This window comes from Acanthopagrus latus, chromosome 9 (genome assembly GCF_904848185.1).
Source record: "Acanthopagrus latus isolate v.2019 chromosome 9, fAcaLat1.1, whole genome shotgun sequence".
Lineage (NCBI taxonomy): Eukaryota > Metazoa > Chordata > Actinopteri > Spariformes > Sparidae > Acanthopagrus > Acanthopagrus latus.
Genome location: NC_051047.1, coordinates 12,405,518 through 12,421,043, shown reverse-complemented (window position 1 = coordinate 12,421,043; position 15,526 = coordinate 12,405,518). Strand labels below are relative to the sequence as shown.

Sequence of the window (15,526 nt, the reverse complement as noted above, 5' to 3'; positions counted from 1 at the left end):
GAGATGGCGAGACAGTCTTTGTTTGTGTAAATACTTCCCCAGTCTGTCTCCTGCAGGTCCTCTCTGGTGAGCACAGACTGAGAAATGCAAATGGTGATATGATTCTGATCTAAAAAGCCCTTCATATGTGCATGTTCTTCATCAGAGTACAGCTGGTAATAGCATCTATCCTGTCCTTCTGTACCACACATACATCTTCATATGTTGACAGCACAAAGATCGAAGACGTACTCGAATTAATCACGCACACTGGGGGACAACAGAGAGCAGATTGTACAGTTGATGATTTATTGATTCGTGATGGGTTAGTGATGACATTTATTGCATAAAGGTCTGTGTGAATGAACCAGAAGCTGCAGTGACTGAGCAGCAGGCTGAACGTTTGCTGTGGGTAATATGTGGGATTAGACTTCAAAAAAACGGCTATCACGTACAATCTGTAAAATTATTCTGCATACAGTAAGAAAAAGACACTGGAAATGAAACAAAATACATTCAAAGACATCTACTGAAACGCATATTGCATAGGGACAAATTCAGTATTTTACACAATGGCTCCAGGAGAGAAACTGAGAAACGTTAAGTGCAATGCTGCCACCCAGTGGCCGGATCTCCTCATAACAGCATCTAAGCAGTCTTGTATCCCTTCACAAGGAAAATCCTAAAAATCAGGCTACATTCTCTCATCACTTCTGCACACAAAGGCTCAATTCAGATACATAACTAATGAATACAGTTCACTCTCACTCTTAGATTCCAAAGTAGATTGTTCTTGATTTACAAGAAGCATGGTGACCTTTTGGTGAAGTGCAATCAGACTAACAAATTGACATATGGCTCACTTTAAATTGACAGTCTTTGGCAATGACTTCTGGAAAAAATATGAATAGAAACATGTTATGTGGGAAGACATTTTCACTCTTGTTAAGGCACTTTACCTTTATAAACCGAAAGTGTGCTCCACAGGAAAAAAATCCAATTCATATACTGGCAAGCTTCACAGTTTTATTGCATATTAAAGTTCCTGCAGGAGGCAAATGCTTCAGTGTATTTTATATTACTTATTTATGTTATTATCTGTGTAGAAGATCTTGAAAGTTAAAAAGCCCAAAGTCCGCACCAACAGACGCTCCTCTCTCCCACATAAAACACTGCTCCTGAAACGCCTCATCAGCAGCCCTGTCTTAATATGTCAAACTTTCACATATTTCATGCATGGGTTGGCATGTATGAACTGATTTAGCACAGCTGCTCTGTTGTTGTTGTTGTTGTTGTTAGTGGTGCTGGCTCAGGCGTGTGCAAGCTGACCAATCAGAGGAGACTGGGTATTCAGGACAGGAGGACCCTAAAGAGACAGGAGCGTTTCAGACAGAGGAGGAATACTGAGTTACAGAAACCATTAAAGCATTTAAACCTTTTCTAGTAGTAACCCCTCCCAAAATAATGAACTTGAAAATGAGCAAAATATGTCGCCTTTAATGAATCTTATTTTTTACAGTGGGAGAAAGAAACTGTTGGTTGTACTATCTAAAAGTGAATAGTGGAGTATTTTGTCTTGTAATAAACTGATTCCCTTAAGTTTTCTCACACCAAGCATCATCTCATTCTCACCTTAAAGCCTCTTTATCACTCTTAATTTTTGGTTCTGTTTAACAAGAACATAAACTGTGCAATATTCAGGTGTCACACCCGTTACCCTGTTTTTATTATATTTAATTATTTTTCTTTTGCAGTTTTGTTGTCAGCTTTTCAAGCCCTGGACTCTCACACATGTCAAGTTTACATGGTCCACTATCTCAGATCTCAGTGTCTCTTTCTAAAGTGAACATTTAGTCCATCCCCTACAGTCAAGTGTCAGGCTACAATGCCGGAAATTTCACTTTTTGTCTCTTCCTAAGCCGATCTTTGGATCTCTTTCTCTTTGGCTCTGAAGGTCCAGTCCCTTCCCTCCTCCCCCAATGGTTCTGAGTCTAAACTGACAGGTCGTCTTGGCGAGCCCGGCTGCTGCTCCCGCTGGTCTTGCTCAGCCGGCGTTTGTCCTTCATGTAGCCAGAGTGCAGCAGCGGGGACGGGGCGCAGCTGTTGGGCAGCTCTGTGGGCGGTTGCTCGTATCTCATCCTCAGGAAGTCTTCCTCGTCCTCCAGGTTGTCGCAGCTGTGGTGCCGCTCGGTGGCCAAGTTGACCGAGTTCTGCTGCAGTGCCATCCTGTTGTTGAAGGGATGCGAGGCCATGGAGGTCATGGGGTTCATGGAGCTCGGGGCTGCCAGGCACTGGCTGAAGTCAGGGGGTGGGGTGCAGGAGGCCGAGGGGCGAGTGGGGCTGTTGGGCTCCAGTGCGGCAGACACGGCCACCTTCACAGCTCTGTCGTTGTTCCTCTGTATCGCCTTCTTTCGCATGCACCTCTTGATGCTCTTCCAGCCGAGGTGGTAGAGCTCCAACACGGAGAGCAGCAGAGACACGCCAGCCACCACCAGCATGAAGATGATGAAGACGTTCTTCTCCGTGGGTCGGGACATGTAGCAGTTGACGGGGTTGGGGCATGGCCAGGCCTTGCACAGGTATAACGCCTTCAGGAAGACCCCGTAGATCAGGTACTGCACCACAATGAAGGTCACCTCCATCACTGTGCGGATCACGATACTCAGCATGTAAGTCTGAAGCAGCGCTCCTTTCAGGCGAACACGGCCAGTCCCATCAGAATTCATCACTTTTACGCTCTCCTTCTGCTGAAGGTACTCCTTCTCCCCCTCCAGGTCTCTTTCGGCCTCCCCTCTGGCCTCCCTCTCCTCCTGCTCCCTCCTCTTCTGCTTCTCTTCCCTGCGCACCGTGTGCATGGCGTGGCCCATGTAGATGAGGGACGGCGTGGACACGAAGACTATCTGCAGCACCCAGTAGCGGATGTGGGCGATGGGGAAGGCGCTGTCGTAGCACACGTTGGTGCAACCGGGCTGCTGGGTGTCGCAAAGGAAGTCGCTCTGCTCGTCGCCCCAGGACGACTCGGCCGCCGTGCCCAGCACCAGGATGCGGAAGATGAAGAGGACGGTGAGCCAGACCTTCCCGACCGAGGTGGAGTGTTCCTGGACCTCCTCTAGGAAATTCCCCAGGAGACTCCAGTCCCCCATCGCTGCTGACACAAAGAGTGGAGAGGGAGGAGGGAAAAGGTGGAAAGCTCTAGAGGTGAAAAGTCACTGAGGTGGATGAAGAGAGAGAGAGAGAGAGGAGGGTAGAGAAAGGAGAGAAGAGAAATAATCAGTCACAGACAGCTGTAGATACTCCTACAGATTAAATGACTTTGGTGTGAGTGTGGCATCACATGCATAAAAATAGCCTCCCTGCCTGTGAATTGCTTGAGGACTGGACGCTGGCATGAGAACGACCATTTTCCCAAGAGAGAGAGAGGGGGAGAGGAAGTTCAGGAGTCATGTAAGTCAAAAGTAAATAAAGAAGTTGTTTTAAGAGAAAATGATTCAATATTATGTTACGTGTGTTTACATTCCCCTGTGCGCAATTCCAAATTATGTATGACGGACATGACAGAGACCGCAGAGAGGCGACCACGGGGCATGTCAGAGCTAGGAGACTTTGTCCTTTAGATGCTGTGACCGGGCCTGATCTCGCCTGTGGACCATGACCGGCAGACTTCACTCACATCAGCAGCTCTGATGTCCGCTGTCCTCCGTGCAATAATGAAAACCTCTAGCGCTCCATCTGAGCGCGTCGATCAGATCTCAGTCTATCCGCTGCGCCCGTGTGCTTTCACCTCTTGACTCGAGCATTAGCGAGAGTTTGAGTAAGACCCAAACATGGCAGTTACAGGCTGGCAAGTCTCGGCCGAGAATGACCCTATAAGGCAGCTCACCAGACAGCTTTAAAGGGGGCAATAAATGACCCCCGATGTCGAGGGGTTAAGAAAACCCATCAAACTCTTACAGGAGGTGACCTCTGACATCTTTATGCACTATGTACATTTATGCCTCCTGCTAGCTTTTACTGTGCAGTTAGAGATCAAAGACAGATGAGGTATAAGATAAGGAAAAGAGGGCTGAAAGTAAAAGTTTGACAGGATTTTCCGACACGTCACACATCTGCCCTGCTTGGCAAAGTTAGAGAAAATGTATACATTCCTCAAAAAGCTGTGCGTTAAAACAAACTGTTATTATAACGGTGTGTCAGGTAGGATACACAATCTAATCACTACAATCACAGAGGGTGAACAAAAAAAAGCCAAACAGGGAGTTTTCTCTTACCTCCCATCATCTCCCCTCAGCAAGTAATCCACAATGTTCCATTATAAATTACTCCTATTGTGAAGTCCACCGTGTAGCTCTGAGCTGCCTGGCAAACACTGGCTATGTGTGAGAGGGATGATGTAAATGGCCATGACCATCTGTCCCTCCGTCCGTCTCCCCCTCCCTCACTGTCTCTATGAAGTATATATATGGCAATAAGATGTGAAATCAGAGCGTTGTGCTCTTTATCAGTAAAACGGCTGGGGAAACAAAACACCCCCCCATCCAGAAAACACGTGGGAGAGGACATGGTCAAACTCAAACGAGACTCATATGTCAAGCGTTACCATAGGAAAGTTTGTGGTGTGACACTTGTTTTCCAGCAAGCTCTTAATTCTGGCTATAACTTCCCACTAGCTCCAGTTGGAGACCAGTTTGGGCACCAGTAAGTGAGGCTGGCCCTCGTCCCACTGAGGGAAGTACTGGCTTGAAGCCCTCCTCGGATAACGCTGATGGTCTTTACAGGAAGTAAATCACAAACAGGCTGGAGGTTGGAGGAGGAAGGGAGTGAGAGTCCAGACAATGGCAGGAGGTACATGTTAAAATGGACATGTTGTTATCAGCTCATACTGACAGCAGTCTTTCATCACCTGTGCAGACCCTGGTAACATTACAGCTCCCCCTGGACTCATTCAAAATGAACCATTGTGATAGTCCCTTCTTATGCTCACTCCACACTCTTGCATCCAGTACAAGACAGTCATTTAGGGGTAAATTGTACGTAGTATAAAAGCCTTTTGTGGCTTTTGTGATGTCACTCAGTGAGTAAGTTGCATTGTGGGTAATGTAAGGTGCCATGTTTTAAAAACAAAGAAGCATGGAATAAAAAAAAAACCCCTGATATCTGTTTTTTCTGCAACGATTGATTATAACTGTCCATAAAGAATGCAAGAGTGTGAAAGGAGTACAATGCTAGACCAGTGGACTGCTTTTTAAGACATGCCACCTACATTACCCACAATGCAACCTAGCCGCTGAGTGACATCACTGGTAGCGTCCTCTTGAGCCACAAAAGCCTTTATACTTTTTCTTTTCTTTTTTTTTTTTTTTACATAAGACCCCAAGACCTGTAAACACCCTTTGATGTATGAAATTAGTGGTGTTACCCTTTAAAACAAAGGTGATCTGGGTGAGGGGACAACAAAATTTTTTTTGTTGACATCTATTTCTTTAGTGCTAAACTGTGAAAAGGTTAAAAGAGGTGAAGGTTTACTGTTGTGTCAGTGGTGTGGTGTAACAATGTAGACATCGCTGAGTAGCCATAGATAAAAGTACTGTAAACTGCAAGTAAAAGTCCAATGTTCAACATATTACATCAATTAAAGTGTAGAAGTATCAAAAGTACAAGTATTCATTTTGCAAAACATCCTCTTTGATAGTGTAACTGCACCTTAATATTGTAACTGGTCAACTTTGTAGTGTGGTGGTTAGCTTAATCTATGACCAGAGCTGAGGGTCTACCACAGGCATTTTACCTAGTGTCTCTGTGTCAGTGTACAGCCGAGCATAAGCTAGCATGCTAGCATGTTCACAATATATGAAGTGTAATGTAAAAAACCCCTAAAGATTTCTAAAAGTCAGAAGAGAGCATCTGTATATGTAACTATTCCATCCATTTGAATAGAAATATAAATAAACACAAAAATATTAAAATATATATAAAGGTACGATAAAATATACATACACAATCATGCATCACTTAAGTCATCTTGTTTGTTTAGCAAATATCAAATGTTGTGTGTATGTGGGTCTAGAGGGGTTGGGGTACCATGTGTAATTGATTAATTGAATCTGGCTCTGTCTCTGGGCACCGTGATTAACAATTACTTCTGATATTTTTAGACTGGACCAGGTGGTTGAATGAGCCATGCTGCTAGCATTACTGAAAATCATCATATAACAGAAGATCTACAACAAAACTAGCATTAGTTTTCAAAATTGATGTAAAGCTTAGCTGAGAAACAGAAGACATACTAAAGTTCAGAACCTCATCAGCGTACTTGCAGCACATGAGTAGATGAATTTTCTGTTCCACCGCTGGTGCAGTAATGTGTCATTCTGGGAACATACATGAAAGAACACATACGGTACAGTCATGCACAGCGCTCTCAGCCTCTTTGTCTTTCCCTCAACTGCCCCTTCCTGTTCTCAGAGGAAGTAATCTCAAACAATATGATTTCCGAAGGACAAAAGGAACAAGGTACTAAAAAGAATAGCAGGCGGAGGAGGCAGAAAGCTTAGAGACGAGCTCTTCTCCTCTGTAGAATCCCCCTTTGCCATTGGTTGTCTGTCACGCCTGTTCTCCTGCAATGGCAATAAGCATGGATTTACTGTCATACATCGTGTCCCTATGCTGAGCGGCCTGCTTTGCCTGTAAACCGTCATGGCTGTCATATTCGTTTATAATCTCTGTGGCAGAGTAATGGACAGTCTGGTTATGAGGCATCCAGAATGGTGAAGTGCGCAAATACGGGGTATTATGCACCTCCGAGTTATTCCCCTCTGACGCTGATCAAAGGTTCAAAGTTTCAGGGGTGATCTCTGAGTCTGAGCGTTTGTGCGTGTGTCCTGAGAGAGAAGTGTTGAGTTAAACGAGTTCATGGAAGGAAAAAAAAAAAGAAAAAGAAAAGTCTAGGGTAAGTGTGAGAGAGATATTATGATAAACTAAGTGAGAAAGTACACTTTAAAACAAACTTAAACTGTTTTTAAATTTCCAGTCAGACGTGCCTTCGCTGACACTGAGTGGGTCTGGACCGCAGCCAGGCAGCTCACAGAGAAATAGCAGCTCACTAAACTGCATCACGGTGAGGTGACGGCTGCTGCTGTGACTCGCTGCGGAGTAACAGGAATAAATGCTGTGCGTTTTCTCTGCCCTGCAACACAACAATAAATCCTGCGGGCTGTTGGAGCAGCCTCGGCGTTGCCTTAGAGGGGAGTGACTCCGGTTCAAGAATCAGTCGGGGCTGTGGCAGAACCTCAGGCTGAGTAATCCCTGGATGGAAATTTTATAGGACCATCACGTCATGTTTTGTTTAATTGCTGATCGGCGGCACATCCATCACCAGTTTTAGATTTATGTCTCTCACAGAATAGTAACACGAGAGAGCAGAGATTTGTTTCTCTCAGAATATGAAAAACTGAACTTCAGACCCAAAACTAGCTTGTTCCCCTCAGGCTGCAGTGTGTCCAGGGACAACAGGGGGCAGGGTTGATTTAAACATTCCTCCAGTGATCTGCACCTTTCAGCACTAAGCCCTGTTTGACAGGCTCCGGATCCTCATAGAGGACCAGGATACACTGCCGGCTCAACGCCGTCCTCATAAACACACAGGCAATTACATGGCGGGGTATACATTGCCTCGGTCTGCTTCCCTTTAACTGTTCATGTTTAGACTGACATCAGTGGAGGGACAAGTATTTATATGGCGTTGTTCATTAACTACAAGGATTCGCTGGAGATGAGGTCGATTTTTCAGCAAAGACCTCAACACTCCTCTAAACAACCACATCACCTCACAAAGTCATTTATTGTTTTCACTGGGAAGCAAAACGCAGTCAGGAAAATCGTTTTTTTCAGGTAAAATGCCTGCAGTTCATCACCATTGCAGAAGGACACATTAGGCCACACAGACTCACAGCTGAGTTAGATTCTAAAAATATATGGAGAGCCAAATTTGGACGGCGGGTGTCAGACATTTTTATAGCTACATGGCTCTACAGTTTGCTCCAGATCAGAAATGCCTCAAATATTTAGACTATATGGCTTCATTTTCACTGCACACATCATTCCACTGCTAATGTACAATCCACAGAAGTGATAGCACTTTAAATGATCCTAATTAGCTGTGTTTCTGTTAAACAATGTCACAATATGACCCCTGCAACGCCAGCAGCTTCACCTCAGCTAGTGTTTGCTTAGATTTTCAAAATAAGGATTTTACTGATCCGTACAGATTTGACAGGAAAGACCTGTTTTTATTCAACTAAACTAAAAAGACTAATAAATGTCACACAATACTGCTTTGTTAACCCGATAGTAACTGAGCTGAACAAAAGTACATTACTGGTATATTTCACGTGATGTGTAATTTCTCACTCTGTCATAACGTTGGATGGACTTTCTTACAGACAAAAAGGATTAATCACTCCATGATATTTATTTGAAATACTGAAGCAGAGGTGCCCCAAACTTTTCCCTTGGGGGGCCAAAAGTGAACACCGATCTATTTGAAAATAGCGGCAGGATCCCAACTTTGACCTTCTGCACAAAATGTCACGCTGCCCACCGTGCTCATTTCATAGGAAATAAATAGAGATCTTACATAGATACAAAGAGCACTTTACCTCATGCCAAATAAAACAGGATGAACAGTAACTTATATCATAACTGTTTATGAATATTTCTTTTTTAAAACAACTACAATCAGCTGACTCTTGCTCTCAAGCTTCCAAATTACCAACTAGCTCTCATTTAAATATTGTTCAAGGTCCCATAACTACCAGGTATTATCCACATTTTAAATGGAAGCAAATGCAAACTTCCCTCAAACTAGACTTGTTCAATCCCTGTTGGGAAAGTACAGCTTTATTATCTGATCTTTTTATGACTCTGATAATTGTTTGCTAATAAATGATTGTTATATATCTGATTTTGTTTCCTGAATGCTTTTTGTGTTTTTCTCAGACTGATTTTCTTTTGTTTTTTTTTGTTTGTTTCCAGTTCTCTCTGGGAAAAGTTAAAGAGCCGTAACTTTGCAGCTCATATTAAAGGACACCAGACAAAAAGCCTCTGTCAGGAGCTCTTTAACCAAAATATCTTTGCCCGTGGCGGTTCGCTCTGCAGTGCTGTGACAGCTCAGCAGTGTTTCAGTGGAGCAGCCACAGCGGAGTGGAGTGGAGCGGAGGAAAATGTCAGATCAAACCACACAACTGCTGCGCGCTTACACATTCATACACACGTTTCATCAGTCTTATTGACATCAACAGAACTGCACACCAGATGCCTAACATACCCAGGCTGCAGATATTCAGCTCTGAGATTGTTGTTTTTACCATGAAGCTGTCTCATGATCTGAATTTAGGATATAAAATATGATTTATTTCATCAGAATGACTGCTGGCACGTGTGTCAAAGTTCAAGCAGAACAGACATGCCTCATATACGAAGCCTGGCTTGTATTTTAACACGTGTGCAGCTGTTTGGTGTGTGCGCCACTCCCACGAGGGCCGGGATTACAATCAAGGATGAGCATGTTTAAGTTTAGCTGTATGGGCTCGCTGGAGGCAGGGGTGAGTTTGGGATAGTGTGACCTACAAAGTGGATCCGATGCTGGCGGCAGGACGGGAGAGCACTTCCCGCTCATGTGAGTCACCTGTTGCCACCGCTTACAGGCCAGCGTGGATCCATTCTGCCATATATCAGTCACACCAGCGGGAGCCAGCGGGCCGATGCGCTGCCTGCTACCTTACATGGCTGTCTGGCTCTTCATCTGCCCACTGCCGTACACAGACCCACAGCCCTGTTATGATCCATTGTTTATCTGCATATGGCATTACACTGGAACCCTCCGGCCAGACAGCTGCAAGGTGTTTCATGGAGGAAAATTCTGATGAACGCGCTCCCGATTGAAGTTCCTGGGTAGCTGCAGCTAGGCAGACAGATCAGATGTTTGGCCTGTTTGGATCTTTTGTTTATTTTTGGTTCTTATTGTTTTTTATTTTGAAGACTTTATTGTCAGAAGTACAAATGAACTGTCTGTTGTTTATTTTGTTATATTCCACTGAAGCATAAAGTCTGCTTTATGACTGTACTGGGACTCACACGAATGTCACGCTGCTGGTTATTTTTCAGTGTTTCAAACAGAAAACTACTGTAACAAGTTACGTCACGTGACTTTGGCTGACAGCATGAGGGACTCATTTAAGTGATGGTTCCTTTCTGGCACTTTATTGACTTTTCAATTTATCTTGTCTATTCAACAGGACCTGATTTCTGAAGAAGACTTGGTGTTGAACATAATTTATGCATTATTAACTTTGACTGCATGTTAATACATGGGTGATAATAAAACATAGTAACAGGGAAACAACTATGGAAATATTTTTTTTTCCCACAAGTGAATAAACAAGCTGTTCTCAGAGGAAAATACAGTCCCTGAACACTGTTTGAAGCTAGAAAGATGGCAGGGTCCGCCACATATAGACAAAGTACAACAGTATGGTGTATTTTAAGGTCAGTTTGTCTATTCAGGTTAAACATGGTCTGTTTATTAAGTCTGTTTAGGCATAAAAAAAATCAGTCATTGAAGATCTTTGCCTTCTGACTAAAATTTTGTCACAAAAACTACATAATGCACCTTTAATAATGCAAAACTGACAACACAAGACTGTATTACCTGCGTACTAATTATTTCCACTTTTATACTTGAGGTACCGTTTGTTTCTGCTTGTGCTCTTGCACTTTTTTCCATTAGTAACATCTTGATTACATGACATTTACTTATAATTAAAAGTATTTTTCACTGAATACTTCCTCCTTACTCATCACTCATTTAAACATCGAATCAGACTTAACAGCTTCTGACTTTCACTTCTTTGTTTAAAGCCTCAGCAGGGCAGACTCGCATTTAATTTACACTTCCGTTATATGACTGACACATTTTTACTAGTGCATTTTGTCAATCGAGATGAATGCACAGCAGTATGAATTCCTGCTTTTGTCAGTGCCAAAAAAAAGTTTGATTAGTTCACCATATTAAAAACCAGTAAAAAAAATCTCCTGCTTGAGATTTTCAGAAATAAAAATAAACGACTGCCCTGAAACTTCATTTCTGCAGAGGCACGAGGAACCTGCGTGGGACATTTGTGATAGCATTAAATCAGAGTTTCACACTTTTGCCCCTGAGACACCACAGAGATCATAACTCCTCAAAGTCTTCATAAAGTATGTACACATTGCTGGTGGCTCTATTTGTAAAGGTCTCCAGTGCAGCACTTTGTTTGAATATATCTGTCTCTAGCGAGAGTTATGAGCTGAGAGGAGGGAGGTAGAAAGAAGGACAGAGCTGGAGAGAGCGGGGTGACAACTGTACCTGCTGGAGAGGACGGGGACTCTAATGCTCACCAGGCCTCTCACCCCAAATAAGATGCTGAAAGTGTCACCCAAATATCCTCCTGAGTTAGAGTTCTGTGACAACTTTGATGTTAAATGTTGTGGCTTACCTCCTTTGTCTGCTGTTGGATACTTGGTTGTTTCAGGTCAATTAGAGGCTCCTCTATCTGCCCCCTTGTGATGTAGTTCTTCCTTTAACTCAGTGGGCAGTTGTCAGGTGAAGATGCAAAGATGAGCTGCCTCAGTCTTCTTCTTCTCGCGAGCATCAACAGGATCTGGCTCCTGAGGACTCCGTCTGAGCTTTGTGTCGTCCCAGTGCCAAACTGTTCATCCACACAGGGGGCACGCGAAGAAAAGCAGGGGCATCACGAGAGTGTGTTTCCCCCCGCGGCCCTCCCTTCTGTCTCTCCTCCTCCATCTCCTCCTCCTCTTCCTCCCCCTTTCTTCTTACATCCCTGGTGCTCTATTTTTTGCTGGGAAGCATTCTCCGGCAACGGGAGGGGAAGTGGAATTGTTTGGTGGGATCAATGGCAATTCCGCTTCGGGTCGACTTCCAGAGTGCTCTTGTTTACTGTGTGGTCCGTTTAGGTTTACAGCTCTGTTGTCAGTGCCAGGCTTGGTGGAATTCCTATTTAAACAAAAGTTTACAAAAACATTCAATCCGTAATGAGATCCTAACTGTAGTAAAGCATTTCTGTCAACTCGTGTTTTAATCTAATCGTTCTGAAGTCAGTTGAAATAAAGACAAACTGTGGAGTGTGTCAAATGTGATTTCAGCTTTAGTTTGGTAACAAACACGCAACAAAAGAAGTGTGTTTACTGTCTCATAAACACAGAGGAAACAGTCATAAAAATCTGGTCTTACCTCGAAGGCTTTGCTGGAAATACTGTGCCTACTTTGTTCATCCATGTGTCTCTCTGGACTTAGTCCTCCTCTCAGAGCTCGTGCTGGTCTGAAACCACTTGCTGATCTTTGGGATGCGAACAAAGAGTCACTGGCAAAACTCAGAGAGCTCATCATCCTCATCCTGCTCCGCGTTCCTTCCTTCCCCCTCTTTTTTCTCGGCTGCCGTATGAGGTGCGAGTTGTAGCCTCTGACAGCCTCTCTGCTCTGCAGCCTGCCTGCAGACACATGCTGCATTATATAATGAGAATCTTTTAGGTTTGATTCCTCCTTGCTGAAGGGCCCACGTGCATTCAAAGGCATTCAAATGGCTGTGTGGAACTATGTGGTGAGGGCACATAGTACGTATAAGCACTCTAATAATAACTGACTGACAGATGTGACTCTAATCCTACATTTGCATCGCTCATGACATCTGTCTTCTTCTTCTTCATCCTTTTCTTGCTAAGAAAGCTGGTTAGCTTAGCTCCAGGAAGACTCCAGGAAGTCACTGCACCCGGCCAAGAAAGAGTCCAGCACATAACCCTGTGAGAGTACACTGTTGTTATAAGAATGAAATGAATGAGATATAACATGTAAGCAGTAAGCTTTAGAGGTGCTGGTTGGTGGATTTTGGAAACATTTATAATATACATGTATAAAAAACATTTCTATATGTTTAAGTGACAATGGCCTGATAATTATGACTGTTGTCTGTGAAGCCCAGTCACACAGACATCAAAACCTGAGACTTTTAAGTCACACGCAATACATACACCAACGTCCAATTTTGACACATTACTCCTTCACGTTAAATTCTTCTGCCCTTGCTTACTGCCATTTTCCTCCAGTGTCATGCTCAGGGTGGCAAATTTGAATGCTGTGATGCTGATGTGTTGAAGTTTGTATAAATGAAGCCAGTCTGACAAATTGTTGTCATTTTACAGGATCCCAATCGATCAGTAACTCAAAAGATGATGACAAGTTAAAATCTGGAGGCACATTCAGCCAAATTTCAAAGTAAAACATATTTGAAACGCATTAGATTTGGATTTTAGAATTCAACAACTCCCTAGCTAATGTTACAGTGTGATTACATCCTGTGTGTTTCACTTCCAGGTTGAGACAAATGTCTCCAAGACTGATGTTGATATTTCTGAACATCTTTCCTAATCCAGTCACACTGAAACAGTAACGTTTTTTGTATTTTTTTTTTTTCGGAACATGAAAAAATACATCCTACTACAGGGAATTTGCTACAAAAAAACAACAACAAAAAAAAATATATATATTAAAGAAAGTCCAATTGAAATTACTGAAGTGAAAATTATCCTCACAAAACCTTCCCCCCCCCCACTAGATCACAAGTCATAAACACAGGAGAGGAGAGGAAGTAATTTAGATCACACTTAGAAAATGGATTACCAGAAAAACAAAATTCTCACTCGCAATTGCTGTTACTGTTGTGGAATGAAAAACACTCCCTCGGCTCGCCCCCCCCCCCCCACCCCTTTTTTTTACAACCCCCTGCCGATGTCATGGCCTAATCGATGATCTGGATGGTTAAATTCTCCTCTCCAACAACTGCGCCTTTCACTGCAGAGCTGAGAAAATGGTTTTGCATGTATAAATAGCAGGAGAAACCAAGCAATTAGGATCTCATGACAAATTCCTGTGGTAAGAAGCTGTGACCCTCCATTTTTTTTATTTGGTTATCTGTTGTACCTGCATTAATATGGTCCTTTCTCTCTCTTACATATTGTAAAAGTCAGGGTGCTGCGGACTCCTCGAGCATCTTAAAAACCAGTGAGAATTGCCTGTGATTTCCGCATTCCAGTAAACAGAAGCTGGTGGAGCAACCAACATCGCTTCAGGCCTCAGTGAGTGAAACTCCGCTGTTTGAGTGTTTGAAGGGATGGAAAAGCTGCTGCTACTAATTCCTAATTACGCAGCCTTCCTTAGTTTAAAGTCTCCTCCGACGTTTCCATTGTGCTGCTCATCAGGATGGATTTAGAAGTGGAGCAGCATTCATGCAGAATATAACAGCATGAAGTGATTTGTAACAAAGAAGTGATGTTCCACGACTTCGCTTAATCTCATCACTTACAGCTTCTCGGCCGTGCCAGGATGAGGTCTGCATGCGAGTGTGTTACAGGGAGGCCGAGAGGCAAGCGCATGTGTTTATGTGTGCACCCCCCGTGTGTGAACATTGTACGTGTACTTGAGTGTTTGATGGAAAAAAAGCCCGCACTGCCAGGATACATTAGCGTAAGTCACCCCACCCGCCCACCGCCAGCCTGACCCCAGCCCTGCGATTCTGCTCGTGACACGAACCCGTTTCAGCCCTGCCTCAGCCGCGTCCGAGGGGAAGCCAGGCTTGATGGACACGTGCTCCGGAGCAGCCGTCGCAGCCTCGCACACCGCACACCCTCCAACTCATCCCTGGAACGTAACAAATGGCAGTGAAACATGGCACCAAACTCCGGAGTGAAGAGGAAAACTCAAGGTTGTTTTTAGTTGATGTAAACACACACAAGCTCAAACTGTTTCTGAGCCGTACATGTCAGCACAAAGTCACACACAGGTGTGAACAACAGCACAGGCATGTTGTTGTGGCAGACTTCCTGTAATCGGACTCAGTGACTGCACTTTGCATTTACTGGCAACCTGTGGTCATCAGTCACAAACTCATTCCAGCGTTTGAGTTTCATTTCTTTATTTTCACCTTTTTTTTCCCCATTTCTATTTTCATCGTTTGCACAATTGTTTCCTTGCAACCATTTTACATTTTAATATATATCAATGGTCACATTAACGAAACTTGACTTGTGGGGAAAAAAAACCTCTTTTGCTTCAGTTTTAGTATCAATAAATAAACATTCAAATGCTTTAGAATTCAGAAGCAGCTCCAAAACTACAGGGGGCAGCATAACTGTCTACAGCTGCTGAATATACTGGATTTGCCACCCTTTGCTGTAGCCATGTTTTACTTTCTGTTGAGTAATGAAAGCAGTATTAGAAATATTTTTAATTCTAGCTGAAACTATGGCCTATCGGACTGTTGTTTTTTATAGTACAACGTGTGATCAGGAAACAAAATGTGCTGGGGGTAGCTGGTTAGCATGCTAACTTCAGTCGAGCGGATCACATTTACATTTAAGGTATTTAGGGTATTTTTTCCAGAGCGACTTACAGTAATTATTACATACACTGATGGCGGTGGCTGCCATGCAAGGTGTCAAC

The 15,526-nt window shown here is 43.5% G+C and overlaps 1 protein-coding gene across 3 annotated transcripts; it reads right to left on the bottom strand.

Annotated features, from left to right (window-relative positions):
• Positions 1-267: 267 nt before the first annotated feature.
• On the bottom strand, positions 268-15,231 carry gja5a (gap junction protein, alpha 5a). 3 transcript variants are annotated; one of them, XM_037108778.1, is made up of 5 exons: positions 14,618-15,231; positions 12,700-12,829; positions 12,266-12,522; positions 11,511-12,028; positions 268-3,188 (listed from the first exon to the last, which is right to left on the bottom strand). In XM_037108778.1, the coding sequence occupies exon 5, from the start codon at positions 3,120-3,122 to the stop codon at positions 1,971-1,973; it is 1,152 nt and encodes a 383-aa protein (XP_036964673.1). In that variant the 5' UTR covers positions 3,123-3,188; positions 11,511-12,028; positions 12,266-12,522; positions 12,700-12,829; positions 14,618-15,231; the 3' UTR covers positions 268-1,970. The 3 variants fall into 3 exon arrangements, with proteins under 3 accessions (XP_036964673.1, XP_036964672.1, XP_036964674.1); XM_037108777.1 differs by having other exon boundaries at positions 12,266-12,829; XM_037108779.1 differs by lacking the exons at positions 11,511-12,028; positions 12,266-12,522; positions 12,700-12,829; positions 14,618-15,231 and adding an exon at positions 4,248-4,514.
• Positions 15,232-15,526: the final 295 nt, after the last annotated feature.

Bases quoted from the DNA above. Each gene is read 5' to 3' on its own strand.
- gja5a (XM_037108777.1), bottom strand. From the start codon at position 3,122: ATGGGGGACTGGAGTCTCCTGGGGAATTTCCTAGAGGAGGTCCAGGAA.